The 16,271-nt window shown below is 35.9% G+C and overlaps 1 protein-coding gene across 1 annotated transcript in view; it reads right to left on the reverse strand.

The window, feature by feature from the left end:
- Dnajc10 (DnaJ heat shock protein family (Hsp40) member C10) overlaps positions 1-3,858 on the reverse strand; it is a 44,833-nt gene extending 40,975 nt beyond the window's left edge. The window contains exons 1-3 of the mRNA XM_076866095.2: positions 3,653-3,858; positions 1,802-2,151; positions 448-610 (exon numbers count right to left, since the gene is read on the reverse strand). Of these exons, the coding sequence (XP_076722210.2) occupies positions 448-610; positions 1,802-2,005 (367 nt within the window). The 5' untranslated portion in view covers positions 2,006-2,151; positions 3,653-3,858. The remainder of the gene's footprint in view (positions 1-447; positions 611-1,801; positions 2,152-3,652) is intronic.
- Positions 3,859-16,271: the final 12,413 nt, after the last annotated feature.

A 16,271-nucleotide genomic window follows, 5' to 3' on the forward strand; every position in this document is an offset into this window, starting at 1 on the left:
TTCTGCCTTCATATCAGTGTTTGTTTTCTGTCTCCCTTGGTTCCTTTGTTTCCTCCCTCTGTTCTTACCTTATTTTTTGTTACACAGGAGAAGGATGGCATTTCTACTGAAGTAACCACTATTAAACTTAAAAGACTATTTACCCTTTTTGGAAAACAGATGTTCTAGAAATTAATTTTAATGCAAACATATGTAAATGTATACACACACACACACACACACACACACACACACTTTTTTTTAAGTAGGAATTTTTGGCCAATACACTTTCATATCTGTACAGATAACCTCTGTATACCAAGTGACCTGCCTTTAGAATTCCACTCCCAGAGTAAATTCAAAAAAGCAAATCAAGATGATACATATTAAATTCACAAGCTAAGTGGTGAAACAAAATTAACTTTTTTTTAAAAATCAGATAATAAAATTCACAATATATGACCTTACCAAAATCATAACGATAATAGTTCCAGCTTTCATACTGGCCTCCTTGATTATCTTCAAGTCCTTTTTCTCCATATTTGTCATACTTCTTCCGAAGATCTTCATCTTTAAGTACTTCATATGCTCTATTTATTTTTAAAAAATCACCATGTGCATTTGGGTTATTCTGTTAAAAAATATTACAAACGACAGTTATTTAAGATACATAATCCAAGTCCTTTCAGAACCTATGTGTAGATTAATTAAAACAAAGATTTCTCGAATACTATATACCAACATGATGGGGGTTAGTACAAAGCGATATGAGTAATCATGGGATAAAAATCAAGAAATATTTTCTAATTACAAATGCAATTGAATAAAAACAAGACTGAAATCCTTAATTTTTAAAATATTATTTTTGAAACAATCATAGATTGTAGAATATTTTTCTGAGGCAGATCAACATAAACTTAAAAAAGTATGTGCTCCAATCCCTCAGATAATTACATAAGAACTAATATAAGCAATGATTCAAACTGGATTGGCAGTTTCTCTTTTATTATATTTTGGTTTTTGAAGGATGCTTTCATTTAAATAATATACGAATGTAGGTCTACCATCTTTCATATTCTGAAAATTTAAAAGAAAAACTGAAAAAAAGTGAAAATCCTAAATATAGATCACAAAGATAATTAACGAGAGTTCTAAAGAAATACTGTTTCTATTGCTCAGCTTTATGTTTCAGAAATAAAATCCTTTTAAAAAAAATTCTACCTTGAAAAAAAAAAAAACTTGATCATTTGATTCTTAATAATGATGAAAGCTATTATTGAGTTCATTACACAAATTACAAACAGACCATAAAAATTAAAAGTAATTTTAAAGATCACATTATTGGATACACAATCAAATATTTATAAATGGAAGTACATCTGAATACTCTCAAGTTTTAATATATAAAACTTTCTAACTGGTCTTATGTGTGAAAAAAAAAGGGAAGTTAAAGCACATAATTATCAGTTATTATTGTCATTTTTGGCAAGACACTGAGTTCTGAAAATTATTTTCTTCTCTAAAACAGTTTATCATAACCTAGTCTACACTAAAAACTCCTTTACAGACATGATAATTTGAGAATTATTATCTTTAATATATGTGATGAAAATAATTTTCAAATTAAGAGGGAACTGCCTATTTGGAATGACATTCCTTCCCAGCATTCCTGACGAGAATATTTTTCTTCTTCTGTTTTTAACTGAATTGTCACTTCTGGCATGTGACTGTTCCTCAGCACTTTAAACTCTTCTTCAAAATATTTTAAATATCAAAATGTACTAAAATAATCAGATATTTTCAAAAGCAAAACTTTACTTACTGGGTTTTTATCAGGATGTAACTTCAATGCTAATTTCTTAAAAGCTTGTCTTATTTCTCTACTGCTTGCAGTTTTGGATACTCCAAGTAAACTGTAAAAATCCTGATCTGTGCCCACTAAAACAGCCATATACACTATGAGAAGACAGAGACTGATTCTTTTTAAGTCTCTGATATAGTCATCCTTATTTAACCAGACTCCCATTCTCTTTCTTATACAAGCTCTGGTTTAAGTGAACATTAAGACAGACTGCTGGGTCCAGCTGATGTAATACGCAAATTTGAGAACTTCTGTCCGCATTACTTCAAGGGTGAATCAAGTATCAACGGATTGTCTCCAAAAATGTTAATCTAAACAGAGAAAACCAGGCAGTTAAAACACATTTCAAATGAAACAGCAATAACATAAATTATTTCAAATAGCATGGTCAAGCCATAAAATGTCCATCAAATGGCAAATCTGTATGAATGATGCAAGATCTAGTCTTCATGGCCTTTCCTCACAGCTTCCATATTTTGGTGGCCAATTTTGTGTCAATCTCAAGACAGCAGATAAAGGTATTGACTGGTGGTAACTAGCTAGAACACTCAATTGGGAGCACACACACACAAAGAGCAATTTATACAATGGGGAAAAACCTCTGATCAGCATCAGAACACAAGGGCAAGAAAAGGATGTATTTTCTTTTTTCTACCTAGCATAGGTGTTGTCCTTTTGTAATACCTTTTTCTTTTTCAGCTATTTTTACACTCCTTAAAGCTGTGTGGTTTTCTTTTTATTAGATCTCATTTGTAGGAAATATCTTTTCAGGGGACTGGGAGGAAGCACAGTGTTTTTCCACAGGGTCTCTACTTTTCACATAACCTTTTAAAATACATCAGTTAATTACCCTGTTACAATATGTAACTTAGATGGCAGGCCATCTTTCCCGAGTTTTCTAAGGTGCTTATACTAAATTTGAGTAGAGGCTGTTTTACAAAAATAGAATAATAGTTAATGTATTTATACCACAAAGTTCACGTTCAATATGAATAAAAATAGAAACAATAAGAAAAGGAGAATCAGTTATTTAGACAAGTTCACCTCTGAAGGGTAAACAGAATCATTATTTCATCATATCACAAACTAGTATACTTTAGTACCCAAGATTTCAAAATGCTTTGAAAAACTTAACTTTCCGAGCATCCTCAGCCAGTTCTGCCTTTCTTCCTTTAATCCCAAATGCCTTGTTTTAAAAATTCCTCCTTACCTGTGAATGATCTTCGTCTCGTTTCTAATCCCACCTTTTCATGCCCCAAAACTATACCTTTGGGAAACATACTGATGAAGAAGAAATACCCAGGCTGAAAACAACCTTCAGAAAAAGAGAACATCTCAAACATCACTTTGGGATGAGGTGTTCCTCCCCTAGGGGTTGTTCTGTCAGCGTGGGTGTGGTTGAACTGCCCAAGCTGGAGCTCTGGGACAGGTGGAAGCTGCAGGTAAACGCTAAAAGCGTTTCTCGAAATGCGAAAGCCTCCCGCAGACATCTCCCCGGAGTGAAATGGGGAGAGAGTGGAGACGCGGAAACAGGGCTGTCTAGCGCGAGTCCCAAGTGTCAGGTCTGATCAAGAGACAAGGCTACCCGAGTTGACCGAAGCTAAAGTGAGAAATGGGAGCAGGAAGCCGGGAACCCACAAACAGAGGGCGGAGCGGGTAGATGGGAGGAAGAGCTGAACAAGAACACCTCACGCCGGTCGTCCGAGCTAAAAAGGCGGGGGTTCAGGAGCACCAGCACGCCGACCCTCCCTCCCGGGAGGGCCCAGGCCGCCGCCGGCTCCGGGACAGCCCCAGCCCCCGGCCCATGCCCACCTCTGTGAAGCCTCCAGCGGCTACTCCCCCATCCTCAATCCCCGGCGGATCCTGTCCAGTCGAACCCAAACTGTGCGCGGAGAAGGAAAGCACGCACTCTCCGACCGCCAGGCCGCCGAGCTCGGGATGGGGGAGCACGCGCCGCACCGGCAGCGAGAGCGCGCGGACAGCTCCGGTCCGCTCCTCGTTCCTCGCGCGCCGCTCTCCACGGCGAGCCGGGGCGGAGCCTACTGCGGGGCATTGTGGGAAAGGCGTGGAGGACGCGGCCGGAGACCCGCCGCAGCGGCGCGGTGGGGAGGGTGGTGTAGGTTTAAGTTGACGTGGCTGTCTGTCCGGGATCCGGCTCCAGCTCCGGGTCCATCCCGGAGCTGAGGGACGCGGGAAGATTGCGCAGCCAACGCCCCCGCATTAAATGAGGCAGGCGCCGGCCGCCGGCGGAAGAAAGGATGGGGAAGCCCGCCCCTTCCTGGTCCGGTTGCCTGGGTGACGGCGAAACCCTGAGGGAGGGTTTGGGCGTGAGATTTCCTTAAATCCCCGGTTTTAATAAGAAGTCGAGGACGTGCAAGTTTTGTCTGGTTGATGGATGGGAGACACCCCCAAAAGGGAAATTTGGCAGGAAAAGGGGAGCTTCCCCGTCCTGACACTTCAGGGTGACCCTAGAGAACTAAACAGGCAAAGGGAAACTTGCAAGAAATAAAAATGTGAGTGTACCAACAAACCTTTGAGCGTTCTCCAGTAGTTCCTGGCTTCTGAGTCGTTCAAACCAGATACTAGGGCGTTATCCATACTCCTTTCTTTCACTTTGTATCTACATGATCTAGTACAGAATGCATTTTGAACCTGGAGCAATATAACAACGGAAGTAGCTACACTTAGGACCATCAAAAGAGAACAACACAACGAAGCTGATACCTATTTATGACATTATGCCCAACACGAAATAAGTTGTAGTGGGTAGCAACTTCATTGGTAGTATGCCAAATATCAGCTTATAAAAATTTTATGAATACATGGGATCTATGGCTAATATTGCAGGAAACCAGAAGAAGTAGAATGAACAAAGGAAGAAATATTAGAAGCAGCCTGATGTGATAATTGTCAACATGTACCAGGAAATGGTCTAAGAATATATATATACATGTATTAACTCAGACCTCCTATTAGATAATGGCTATTATTATACGCATTACACAGTTGCTGAAATTGTGATTAATATGTGTTTGAGCTGAGATTCACGCCTAAGCAACCTGGCTCCAGGGACTATGATGTTAATTATTATGCCACACTGTAAACCACCATTTTTTCTTTTTAAAAATTGTTCTAATTAGTTATACATGACAGTAGAATGCATTTTGACACATCATACATAAATGGAGTATAACTTCTCATTCTTCTGGTTGTTCATGATGTAGAATCACACTGGTTGTATAATCATATATGTACATTCATTCCACTATCCTTTCTACCCCCAACCCCTCCCTCCCTTCACTCCCCTCTGCCTAATCCAAAGTATATCTGTTTTTCCCCAGCACCCCCTTATTGTGAAGTTAGCATCCACATATCAGAACATTCTGCCTTTGGGGATTGGCTTATTTCACTTAGCATGATATTCTCCAGCTCCATCCTTTTACCTGCAAATGCTATAGTTTCTTTATTCTTTAAGGCTGAGTATTGTGTATGTATAACATATTTTCTTTTTCCATTCATCTGTTGAAGGGCATCTAGGTTGGTTCCATAGTTTGGATGTTGTGAATTGAGCTGCTATAAACATTGCTGTAGCTGCTGATTTTAAGTCTTGTGGGTATAAACTGAGGAATGGGATAGCTTGAAAAACAAACTGAAAACTGGAGAATTAAGCTGGGCCCAGGTCATCTTTTTATAAATGCCATAACGGATGAAGACTTAGATATTTTAGATGCTGAAGAAGCTTTTTAAAGCTTTTAAGTAAAGGACTGAGTATTTTACATAACTATCTCAGAAATTGGCAAGATGATACAAAGGGGAGAAAGCTGGAAAAGGGAGAGTAGTTTGGAGAATATTAGGCCAAATGTAGCAATTTAAAGCAGTTTATTAAAACTGTTTATTGTTCTCTGGGCTAGATCCTTTGGGATCTTGTACTGAGTAAAGATATGGTTCTGCTCTCAGAAAGCAGTATAATAGAGTTTATATCAATTATTCAGACAAGTCTGTAATACTTAGTGCTGTGAGGACAAATAATGGGAAGACGAACTACTCCTGGAGACAAAGGTTTGGAAAAGGTCATACCAAATTTAAAAAAAGAAAGGAAGAAAATCATAGAAGAAATTTAATATAATATGAGGCCAGGAAATGGAGAATGTTCTGGGCAGAGGGCACAACAAGTGGATAGCCCTGTACTTCAAGAATGTTTAGGGAACAAAAAGAACAACAGAATGCAACATGCCAAAAGGAGAGAGTTAGCAGAACAAAACTGAAATGTAGGAACAAGATTATGCAGTCTTGTTCATAAAAATCCTCATTTTAAGGATTTTTGTCTTTTTTCCTAAGAGCAACAGGAAGCTACAGAACAGTTTCATGTAATGGAATGCCATTGTATGTTTATTACTTAAACTTGGAGATAATCTCAAAGCTATAAAACATTAAATTTATAGTACAAATACTTTATTTTTCTCAACCATATGGGAGTAATTGCTAATTTGTCTCATTATCTTCCCAACCTGTGGTCTGTCTGCCTGCCTGCTTTTTCTTTTCACATATAAGAACATAACCACAACACAGTCATCAAAACCAGGAAATTAAACTACTACATTATTATTGTCTAATCCAAAGACCCTATTCATATTTTGCCAATTGTCCCAATAATGTCTTTTCAGTAAAAGGATCTAGTAAGGAACTACTTTCTTCATTCAGTGTCATAACATTTTAGACTCCTTCAGTCAGTTTCCCAGTTTTTTCTTGACTTTTAAGGCCTTGGCAATTGTAAATGACACATGCCAGTTATTTCATACATAACTTTCTGTTTGGTGTGTCTCACATTTTCTCATGAATAAATTATGCAGTTATGACAGGGACACAATAGAAATGGCACTATATTCTTTTCGTTGTATCTTGTTATTAGGTAGCCCAGAGTTTGATTTGTCTCATTGTTCATAGTATTCACTTAGATTGCTTGATTATAAACTTTTTGTGACACTTTTCCCCTATAAAGTTACATTTTTCCTTTTTAAAATAAGTACTTTGTGAAAGAGTTACTTTGATCCTCTGCAAATTTCCTAATTATCACTAAACTTTCAATTATTCATTAATTAATATTTTTGTAGATTCATGGATTTCCATTTCATTAAATGGACATCTATTACTATCACTTATTTAGATGTTTAAGTGGTTCCAGACTTTGAATATGTTGTTTTGTGCACAGTATGAAGTTATAGGCTCCTGTAGGACTTTCACTGTCTCAGACCTGACAGCAAATTCTTTAAAAAGTCTTGGTTCTTTTGAAGAACAGTAATTTGATAGTGAGATCAGGGAGCTAGGCATGCTCCATGCTGTTGGGACTATTGCTTCTCTGTAGACAAAGGTAGGGAACATATGCTCCTATATAGATACATATACACACACAATATTCACATTTACATGCATACAACTATCAGTTTACAGTGATACTTCTCCTTGCAAGGCAATAACACAGAACTCAGAATTCATCCATTTTAATTTTATTTCTTTTTACATGTGTAGTTCCTTTCTTTGAAAACTGGTCTTCATTATCCTTGATATTCTCATTTGTTCAATTCCCCTTGTGTTAGTTATCTTTCATTGCTGTGACAAAAATACATGAGAGGAGCAACTTAGAGGAAGAAAAGTTTACTTTGGCTAATGGTTTTAGAGGTCTTAGTTCATGGTCCACCACCTCCATTGCTCTCGTGGGTAGAGTTCTTGTGGAGTTAGATGAACAGATTCAAGAAGAAAGCATAACTCAAGTTCATTGCAGCACTATTCATAATTGCCAAGATGCGGAGACAACCTAAGTATCTATTGACAGATAAATGGGTAAGGAAAATGTGGCATATATACAAGGAAATTTATTTAACAATAGGAAAGAAGGAAATACTGCCTTTGTGATAACATGAAGAATGAGAAAGACTTTGTGCTAAGTGGAATAATCCAGAAAATTAAATGCAAATACTGTACAATCTCATTTATCTGTGGAATCTTAAAATGTTGAACTAATAGAAGCAGAGAGAAGAATAGTGATTTCCAGGAGCAGGCATAGGGGATATGGGGAAATGTTGGTCAAATAAAATAAAGTTTTTCAGTTTAATGAATAGATTCTAGGTCTAGTGTACAGCACAGTGATTATAGTTAATACTGCATTGTCTACCTAAAATTTGATGAGAGCAGATTTTGAGTGTCCTTACTACATATGATGCCCATACACAGAGGTAACTTGAGTGGTGATGAACATGTTAATTTAACTATGGCAATTAGTGTACTGTGTATACATATATCAAATCATGTTGTACATCTTAAATATATTCAGTTGTTAAACGTTTTTAAATAGAAGAGAGAAAGTAGAAGATAATATAGAGGATTTGGTAATGAATTCATCAGTATGGAGTAGAGAAAGATATAGGAACATCCATCTCTGCAGAGAATTAACAACAGGATGTCTGGTTCAAGGGGTCCAAGACCTTGTCAACTCCGATATAATAAATCAACTCAATACAATAACTCCATCATGTATACACAAGATCATTTCGCCATTTCACCTTTTAATTCTATCAGGGGAATTACCTTTCAAGATCCAATATATGTTGCTTCTGAAATCATTTATTGTGAACCATTCAAGGATATTTGATCTCTCCATCCATTATTATTGCATCTGTCACAACACAGTGAACTTAAACTTTATTGGTTGGTTTACTAAAGTAAATTCTTTGAAATCAGAAATCAGAAATTTGGTTTCATATTTTCTCAATGCCTTATTTTAACAATGTTTGGCATCCATTCAATACATCCATTCAATACATGATTATAGTTAATACTGCATTAGTGTAGTATTAACACTAATGTTAATGAAGAATCAATATTTATTATGGGCAAAGAGAAAAGAATGTCCCTTTGTTCCTAAATTTATCATTGTCTGATATGGTGGGGATTGGTTAAACACATTCACACATAGACACAAAATAAATGTTAAAAGAGTGATATAAACAAAATGGTATATAGGGACTTAAGTTTTGAGTGAATTGCTCAGAGGACAATTAGGGGAAACTATGGGTATTCCTAGATAAATTTAAAAGACAAAATAATTCTTTAAAATATTTGGAAATTTTGAACCAGGTAGAATCTTTTTAAAAATATTTATTTTTTAGTTGTAGTTGGACACAATGCCTTTATTTTATTTATTTGTATGTGGTGCTAAGGATTGAACCCATGGTCTTACACATGAAAAGCAAGTGCTTTACCACTAAGCCACAATCCCAGCACCCAGATAAAATCTTTGAGATCATAAATTCCATTCCTTGGATAAAAAAGTGGCATTTATACACAATGGAATATTACTCAGCACTAAAAAGTAACAATATCATGGCATTTGCAGGGAAATGGATGGCATTAGAGCAGATTATGCTAAGTGAAGTTAGCCAATCCCCAAAAAACGAATGCCGAATGTCTTCTCTGATATAAGGGAGGTGACTCAAAAAAGGGTAGGGAGGAAGAACATGAGAAGAAAATTACCTCTAGATAGGGAAGAGAGGTGGAAGGGAAAGGGAGGGGGAATGGGAATTGCATGGAAGAGGGAAGGAGACCCCCTTCATTATACAGAATACAGGTATGATGAGGGAAAAAAAAAGAAGTGGGCCACATAAGATTGGGTAGAGAGAAGTGATGGGAAGGGAGGGGAGGGGAAGGGAGGAATGGAAGGACAGAAGAATAAAATAGACATTATTATTGCTGTGGGTATATACGTGACTACATGACCAACGTAATTCTGCAACCTGTACACTCAGAAAAAAGAGAAATTATATCCCATCTGATTCAAATGAATGATATGTCAAGATCAAAAGAAAGAAAGAAAGAAAGAAAATAAAAAATAAAATAAAAAAATAAATTCCATTCCTTCACAATATAGGACATGGAAGCTGAGAAATTTGAGTGCCTTACCCATTGACACTCAAATGTAAATGGTAATATAACTTACATTTCCTGATTTCTTGGCCAGTTTAAAATGATAACTAAAACATACATGTTTATATGTTTCAGGAACTCTTTTAAGCAATTATACACTCAATTGTCACAATGATCCTAAAGGTAGTGCTGTTATTGTCACTTTCACTGATGAGTGATGAGGCAAAGAAAGAGTAGGCCACTTGCTCCACGTCACACAGTGACTAGTGGAATATGGATTCCAACATGAGTTGTCTGGACTGGGAGTCCATAAAGGACATCGTGATGGGTTAACTGAAATATTTTTAATAGCATTTATTTAAGCTAGAGGAGGTGTTCTTTTCATTAAAATGTTCATAATATCGTGAGCTTGATTTGAGAGGTTTAGTAATCCTTTATGGATATTAAAAATCATTTGTCGATGTCTTGAAATCACCAATAGCATTTGCTAATGCAGTTGGCATTCAGTTGAATTTGCAGAGTTACTGCAATTGCAATTTCATATTTCTACCTCCAATCAATGGCTTTCCCTTTAGTTATAACTAACCTTGCTTTTATGCTTATTTCTCTACATACCAATTATTTTGACACTACAGTTTTTATGTTAAAATGATTTGTTGGCAAATAAACACTTAATCTAACAAAAGTTAAAGTCAAGCAGACATAGGAACATATACACACATATGTCTATATACATATATAAGTACATATATCTTGTATTCCTTGGCTTTTCTTAGCACTAATCCATAAATCAATTCTTGCTAAATTGAACCTCCCAAAGACTTAAAGACAAATACAAGTTAATAGTCCTAGTTAAATTTATTTTCTTTCCTTTTTGCTAAACAGAGACTGAGTGGTGGAATATCTGTTAACAGGCTGACAAAATTTGTCTACATATATATATCCCAAATCTTTAGAAATGATTGAGCAGTTTTTTGCGGGGAGGGGGAATGGGAGGGTGAGGTGCACTGGGGATTGAATTCAGGGGCACTTGGCCACTTAGTCACATCCCCAGTCCTATTTTGTATTTTATTTAGTTACAGGGTCTCACTGAGCTGCTTAGTACCTTGCTGTTGCTGAGGTTGGCTTTGAACTCTGGATCCTCCTGCCTCAGCCTCCTCAGCTGCTGGGATTACAGGCATGCACCACCATACCTGGCTGAGATGGTTATTTTTTAAAGATAATTTTACATCATGGCTATAGGAAAAGAAACACACTGAATGAACCAGAAAATTTGAAGAATTCTTGAAATGCGAAAGACAAAGAGTTGAATTGACAGAAGTAACTACTGAGCAATATATCAAGAAGAAGAATGCTGCAAACTGTGAGATGGCTCTGGAGTTGGGAAGGAGAGACTGACAAGGAATGAGGGAACTTGAAGATGATGGCTAGTATAGTACCACATCTAGGGTAGCATTTGTGATTGGTCCCCATGTGGGGTGTCTCCAGAACACCCCTAGCTTTGATGATTGACTAAAATGACTCATAGGACATAGTTGTTCTCATGCCTATGGTTATTATAGAGATAAATCACAAGGCAAAATAGCAGAGGACAATGGTGCCTGGGCAAAGTATAGAGGAAACACTGTACAGGCTTCCAAATCCTTTTGCAGTGGAGCTTGCAGAATACACAATTCTAACAATAAGTTGTGACAACACATGCAAAGGATTGTCTATGAGGGAGGTTTATTAGATACTAAATGCCTAATGTTTTCATTGGGAGCTGCACACATAGACACCCTCTGCTTAGCAGGTACCAAAATTCTAAACTCTCAGAAGGAAAAGTAGGTGTTCAGTTCAAATCACCTTGTTTTTAGAGTTCAGGCACAGTGAGTCATCCTTATATGAAGAAAAGTTTTACATCAGTACAGGAAATTGTTTACTAGCCAAGTGCCTGGATGCCGTCAAGGGCCAACCTTCTAAGTACAACTTCCTAAGATAGCAATCCCAGGCTTTCTATGTTACCTCTTTTCTTCACAGTCCCTTTACACTCTAACTTCCATCCCTGCCCCCAACCAATTAAGCAGTAAACTGCAGAGGCTGCTGCCAGCCTTTTAGTATTGTGTGGCCAGAATGAGAAAACAAAGAAAGAACATGAGTACTAAAATTAAAACAAAACAAACATCTTGCTGCTCTGTGATTGTCTTGTTCATTCAGAAAAGTTTACTTTGGCCAACTTGGAGTATAGTACTTATTTCAACCGTCTCCAAGTTATATGATTCCTTCTTCTTGAGGAACCTATTCTGAACCTGAAGGCACTTCTTTTCATTCCCAGGGGCTTTTCTCTCCTCAACATTTAAAAACAACAAACAACTGAGTGTGCTGTTGCCCAAGTTAATATAATAGAAACCAAGATTGAATAAAAATTTTAAATTTCAAGTGTAGACTAATATCCTGAGAATTCTATTCAATGGAGGCGGTAAATAAGTAGGAGTTCTCTGTCCCTAAAGGGAAGGAGACGAGAGGAGAAAGGAGCAGAGGTGGAAAGTCTTTTTCAGCCTTTAAACCCTGAACCACTGTTCTAGTCTGGATGCAAATGACTGGAAATGGCTGCTTCTGGGTTGGCAACACCTAACAGCCAACTTTTCACATCTTGCTATAAACTTCTATCCTGTTCTCCTTTTAGAGGCTTTAGTTCCTGAACAGATTTAGATTTAACAATTCTCTTGGAGTAAATGACCACAAGATCCAACAGCAGATTCTTTTAAGCAATTATTCCATTTGAAAAACATGAAATCAATACTATTCTCTGCAGTGAAATTTATCTCAAATACCTAATCTATTTCTTATAAAAATGTTCTCATCAATGCCTTTTCCTTGATTAATTAACAATGTTAATTACTTTAAAAATTATTTTGTTATTAAAATGCTAAAGGGCAGATTGCCACCACATTGATGACAACAAACATATTGTCCCTACTATTTGTTTTAGTTCAGTTTGTAAAAATGGTACTGAGGCAGCAAAAGGTGTCATCCTTTTCATGAGAAAAGTGACTTTCTCATGAGAAAGTCTTCATTTCCTACAGGATTTTTGGTTAAAAATTATCATACACAATATTTGGCCTTCCAGGGTACCTGGACATTTTTTACATTGGTCTATTCATAAACACTAAACTTTAAATTTTTTTTTTAAATCAATTTGACAGTTGCAGAAGGAAGGAAACCTACAGGTTGCAGTTTGCCATATTCTCCAAGATATACCTAAGAATTTAAAAAATCTGTCTTTTTTAAAGATTTCAACCATTAGGATACAAGGATTCATGAATTGTGACCTCGAGACTTTTGGGAGCCCCCCAACCTCTTTTAGGAATGTATGAGGTCAAAACTATTTTATGGTAATAAAAAAATGGAGAGTCATGGAAATTTCAAGAGCTGTGAGAATTAATGAGATAGACAGACCTTTTTCTTCTTTGGATTTTACATTGCTAGGTCTTGACCATAACACATTAATAAATTCTTTCTTGTAGAATGAAGGTATAAATTTGACAAAATTTAGGCTGAATCCTGATTAGCTGTTGGAATATTTTTTCTTTTCTCTCATTTCATTACATCCCTGATCAGACTCAGAATTTCTTTTATAAGAGAGATTGAAATTAGTCTAACAGGAACTTAAAAGTAAATTCTCAATATTGAGTTATGAGAAGGAAATCACAAGTAGAATTTTTATGTAACATGAAATATACATATTCATTCACACCCCCATATTCCCTCCTGAAAAGAAATTCTGTCTTGCTTTTATTAGGCTATCTGGACCAATTTGGCTAGCTCAGTTCCACTTTGGTAATCAGCTTAAATGCATGAATGAGTTCATATTATTAACTTTCATCTCTATTTGCCATTATAACATAGGTCTTAAAAATAATAGTTATTCTTTCAGAAAGTACTCTGTGTAATTTTTCTCTGTGAAAGATCACAGGAAAGATAATGAATAATTCACACAAGTCAAAAGTAACGCATTTTAACTGTCACCAGCTTACTTATTTTATTTGTAATAGGAAAATACTTGAATTTAACTCAGTCACATTAATGGAGTGGGGGAGCAACCCTAGCCACTTTTCTAATAGTTTAGATCAACTCAGAGCAAATGCTTATTAAGATGGCATATGATAATAGCTAAGAGAATTCTAAATAACTAGAAAATAGTGTTAAAAATATTTATTTGATTTACTGTAATATTATTTATATATTACTTTAAGCAAAGTCTTTTTTCATAGCTTTTGTAGTTATGAAAAAGAAGACATGTCCCTATTTCCTCTGCCCCATATTAATTTATTGCACACATTTTATGATGTGCATTACATACCACTTTTTCTCTATAGTTTTCTTCTCCCTCACTTGAATGTAAGCTGGTAAGGGCAGAGAATTGATTATTTATCTTTGATTCCTTCACTAAAAGCAGCACAATACTTTGTAGATTATGTATACCAAATAAATATTGATGGAAATAAATTATTCATGCAACATGCAGAAGTTTTTCTCAAGATTTAAATTTTCATTCTATGTGGATGTTTTTGAAAAGAAGAACCTAGAACTTAGAACCCCAAATTTAACTGTCTTCCTTACTTTTTAAAAATATTTATTTGTATTCTTTAAATAAGTGTTAACATAAAATGCAGAAATCACCTAAATAATAAATAGGATTCCTCTCGTTAGTGTTATCTGGATCAGTTAGTTTTGTTGGAATAAAAGCTGTGTTCTTAGATTATAGACTCTGGAGACCCCATCTTTATCTGGTCTTTGAAGGCTGCTTAGAATAAGGATAGGGACAGTGAATAACTGGTTTGGGATAAATCTAGTACTCTAGTTATCAGACACAATTTTAAAAGATAAATATTAACATTTAGGCTGAAATAAAAATATTACTAGAACAGAAGGTCAGGAAGCAAATATAATACTATTGTTAGGAAAAGTATTTTCTTTAATGAAAGTGAATTAGGATATGAAGTCCACAGGTTAATTATTTTTAAATGCAAAATTTTCCCAGAAATATTGGCTGTACGTTGTATTTTGGAGATGGTAAATTCTCTGGAGTAAGGTATCCTCATAATGCAGTCAACTTGAGAGTAAGTTGCTAGTTTTTATTTTTAGGAAATGTGGTTTACAAAGGTATTTGTGTTCACTTTAAGAAGAGTGGCATAATGACAGTAAGGTTGAGATAGTGGTTTGTCTCCTGAGAGTATTGTTCCTTAAGAAGGAAAAAGTTGGAGAATAGTCTTGCTAATTTTTTCCAGGAAAAGAGAATGGTTGGACACAATAGTGGCTGACAGCAGGCTGAGTCTTGTGGTGAAGAGCAGGAATTACAGGAGTATGAGGCAGACAGGGTTTGGATGCCAGCTCTGCCATCTTAGCACTGCACAAATTGGTTAACCTCTTTTCTCCTTATCTGTAAAACAGTTATAATTCTTCCTTATCTCACATGATTGCTTTAATAATTTTAAAACACTATGTTTTTAAAAAGCCTGGTACATAATAAGCATTTATCAAATAGTAACAATAAAGAAAAACAAACTTGTTCCTTCTACAAAAAAATATTCTTACAGCAGAGAATGGTATTTCATCATGCTATTTTAGGTTGAGAAAAGTATTTCCTAAGAGCCTGCAACAGTCATCTAAAATTCTACAGACTCAAAGTAACCTCCTGTATCCTATTTTTGTTTTGAAGAGGAATTAAATCAGAAGATATGGTAGAACATAGTAAATACATTGGCAATCCCGATTTTCCATTAGTATCTTATAAAATACATTATTTGCTTCAAAATCACCAGTGCTTTACTATCCCTTCAGTGACTTGATAAAATATACTTTTGAAAACCCAACAATAAGAAAAAATTCAGATCTGAAATTTGTTGTATTTACTAGAATGGACAACTTGTGGACCTGAAACAATCAGTATAGCTCACCCATCTCTTGACTGGGAAAAGGACTAGAGTGAACTGCCTCCATTGAACAGTCAATTACTAGTCAGTGCTCTGCCTAGAAGCCTTGATTTTCCTGATGAAGGTAACTACTCTACTCTCCTTTATAAAGTTTCAGGTTGAAGGCTGCGGCTGAATATTACCACATATTCCTTTTTTTCCTTCATTATGATCAGAAGAGATTTGCGTCAAATAGGGGTCAAGATATAATTTATTATTATGAATAAAGAACTATGTTAGAGATAGAAATGCAGTCTTTAATACTTAGGAATAATAAATATATTACTGTCTGATCTTCCTGTTAGTTGACAAGCATTACCAAGCGCCTGTTTTCCTTGGGAACTCAAGGTTTCAGGGCCAAATACACTATGTTCTCATGTTCTCCCACATGAGTATATTTAGAGATGAAATCAGCTTGAAATGAACATTAAGAACAGCCTTAAAGGGGGAACAAAGTTGTAGTTTTTTCCTTTGCTTTGGTGATGGGGATGCGATGTGCTCACTGTAGGCAAATTTCTCTGGGTCTTAAAAGGAAAGATTTGTTCATGATAAGAATAGGT

This window comes from Callospermophilus lateralis, chromosome 9 (genome assembly GCF_048772815.1).
Source record: "Callospermophilus lateralis isolate mCalLat2 chromosome 9, mCalLat2.hap1, whole genome shotgun sequence".
Classification (NCBI taxonomy): Eukaryota; Metazoa; Chordata; class Mammalia; order Rodentia; family Sciuridae; genus Callospermophilus; species Callospermophilus lateralis.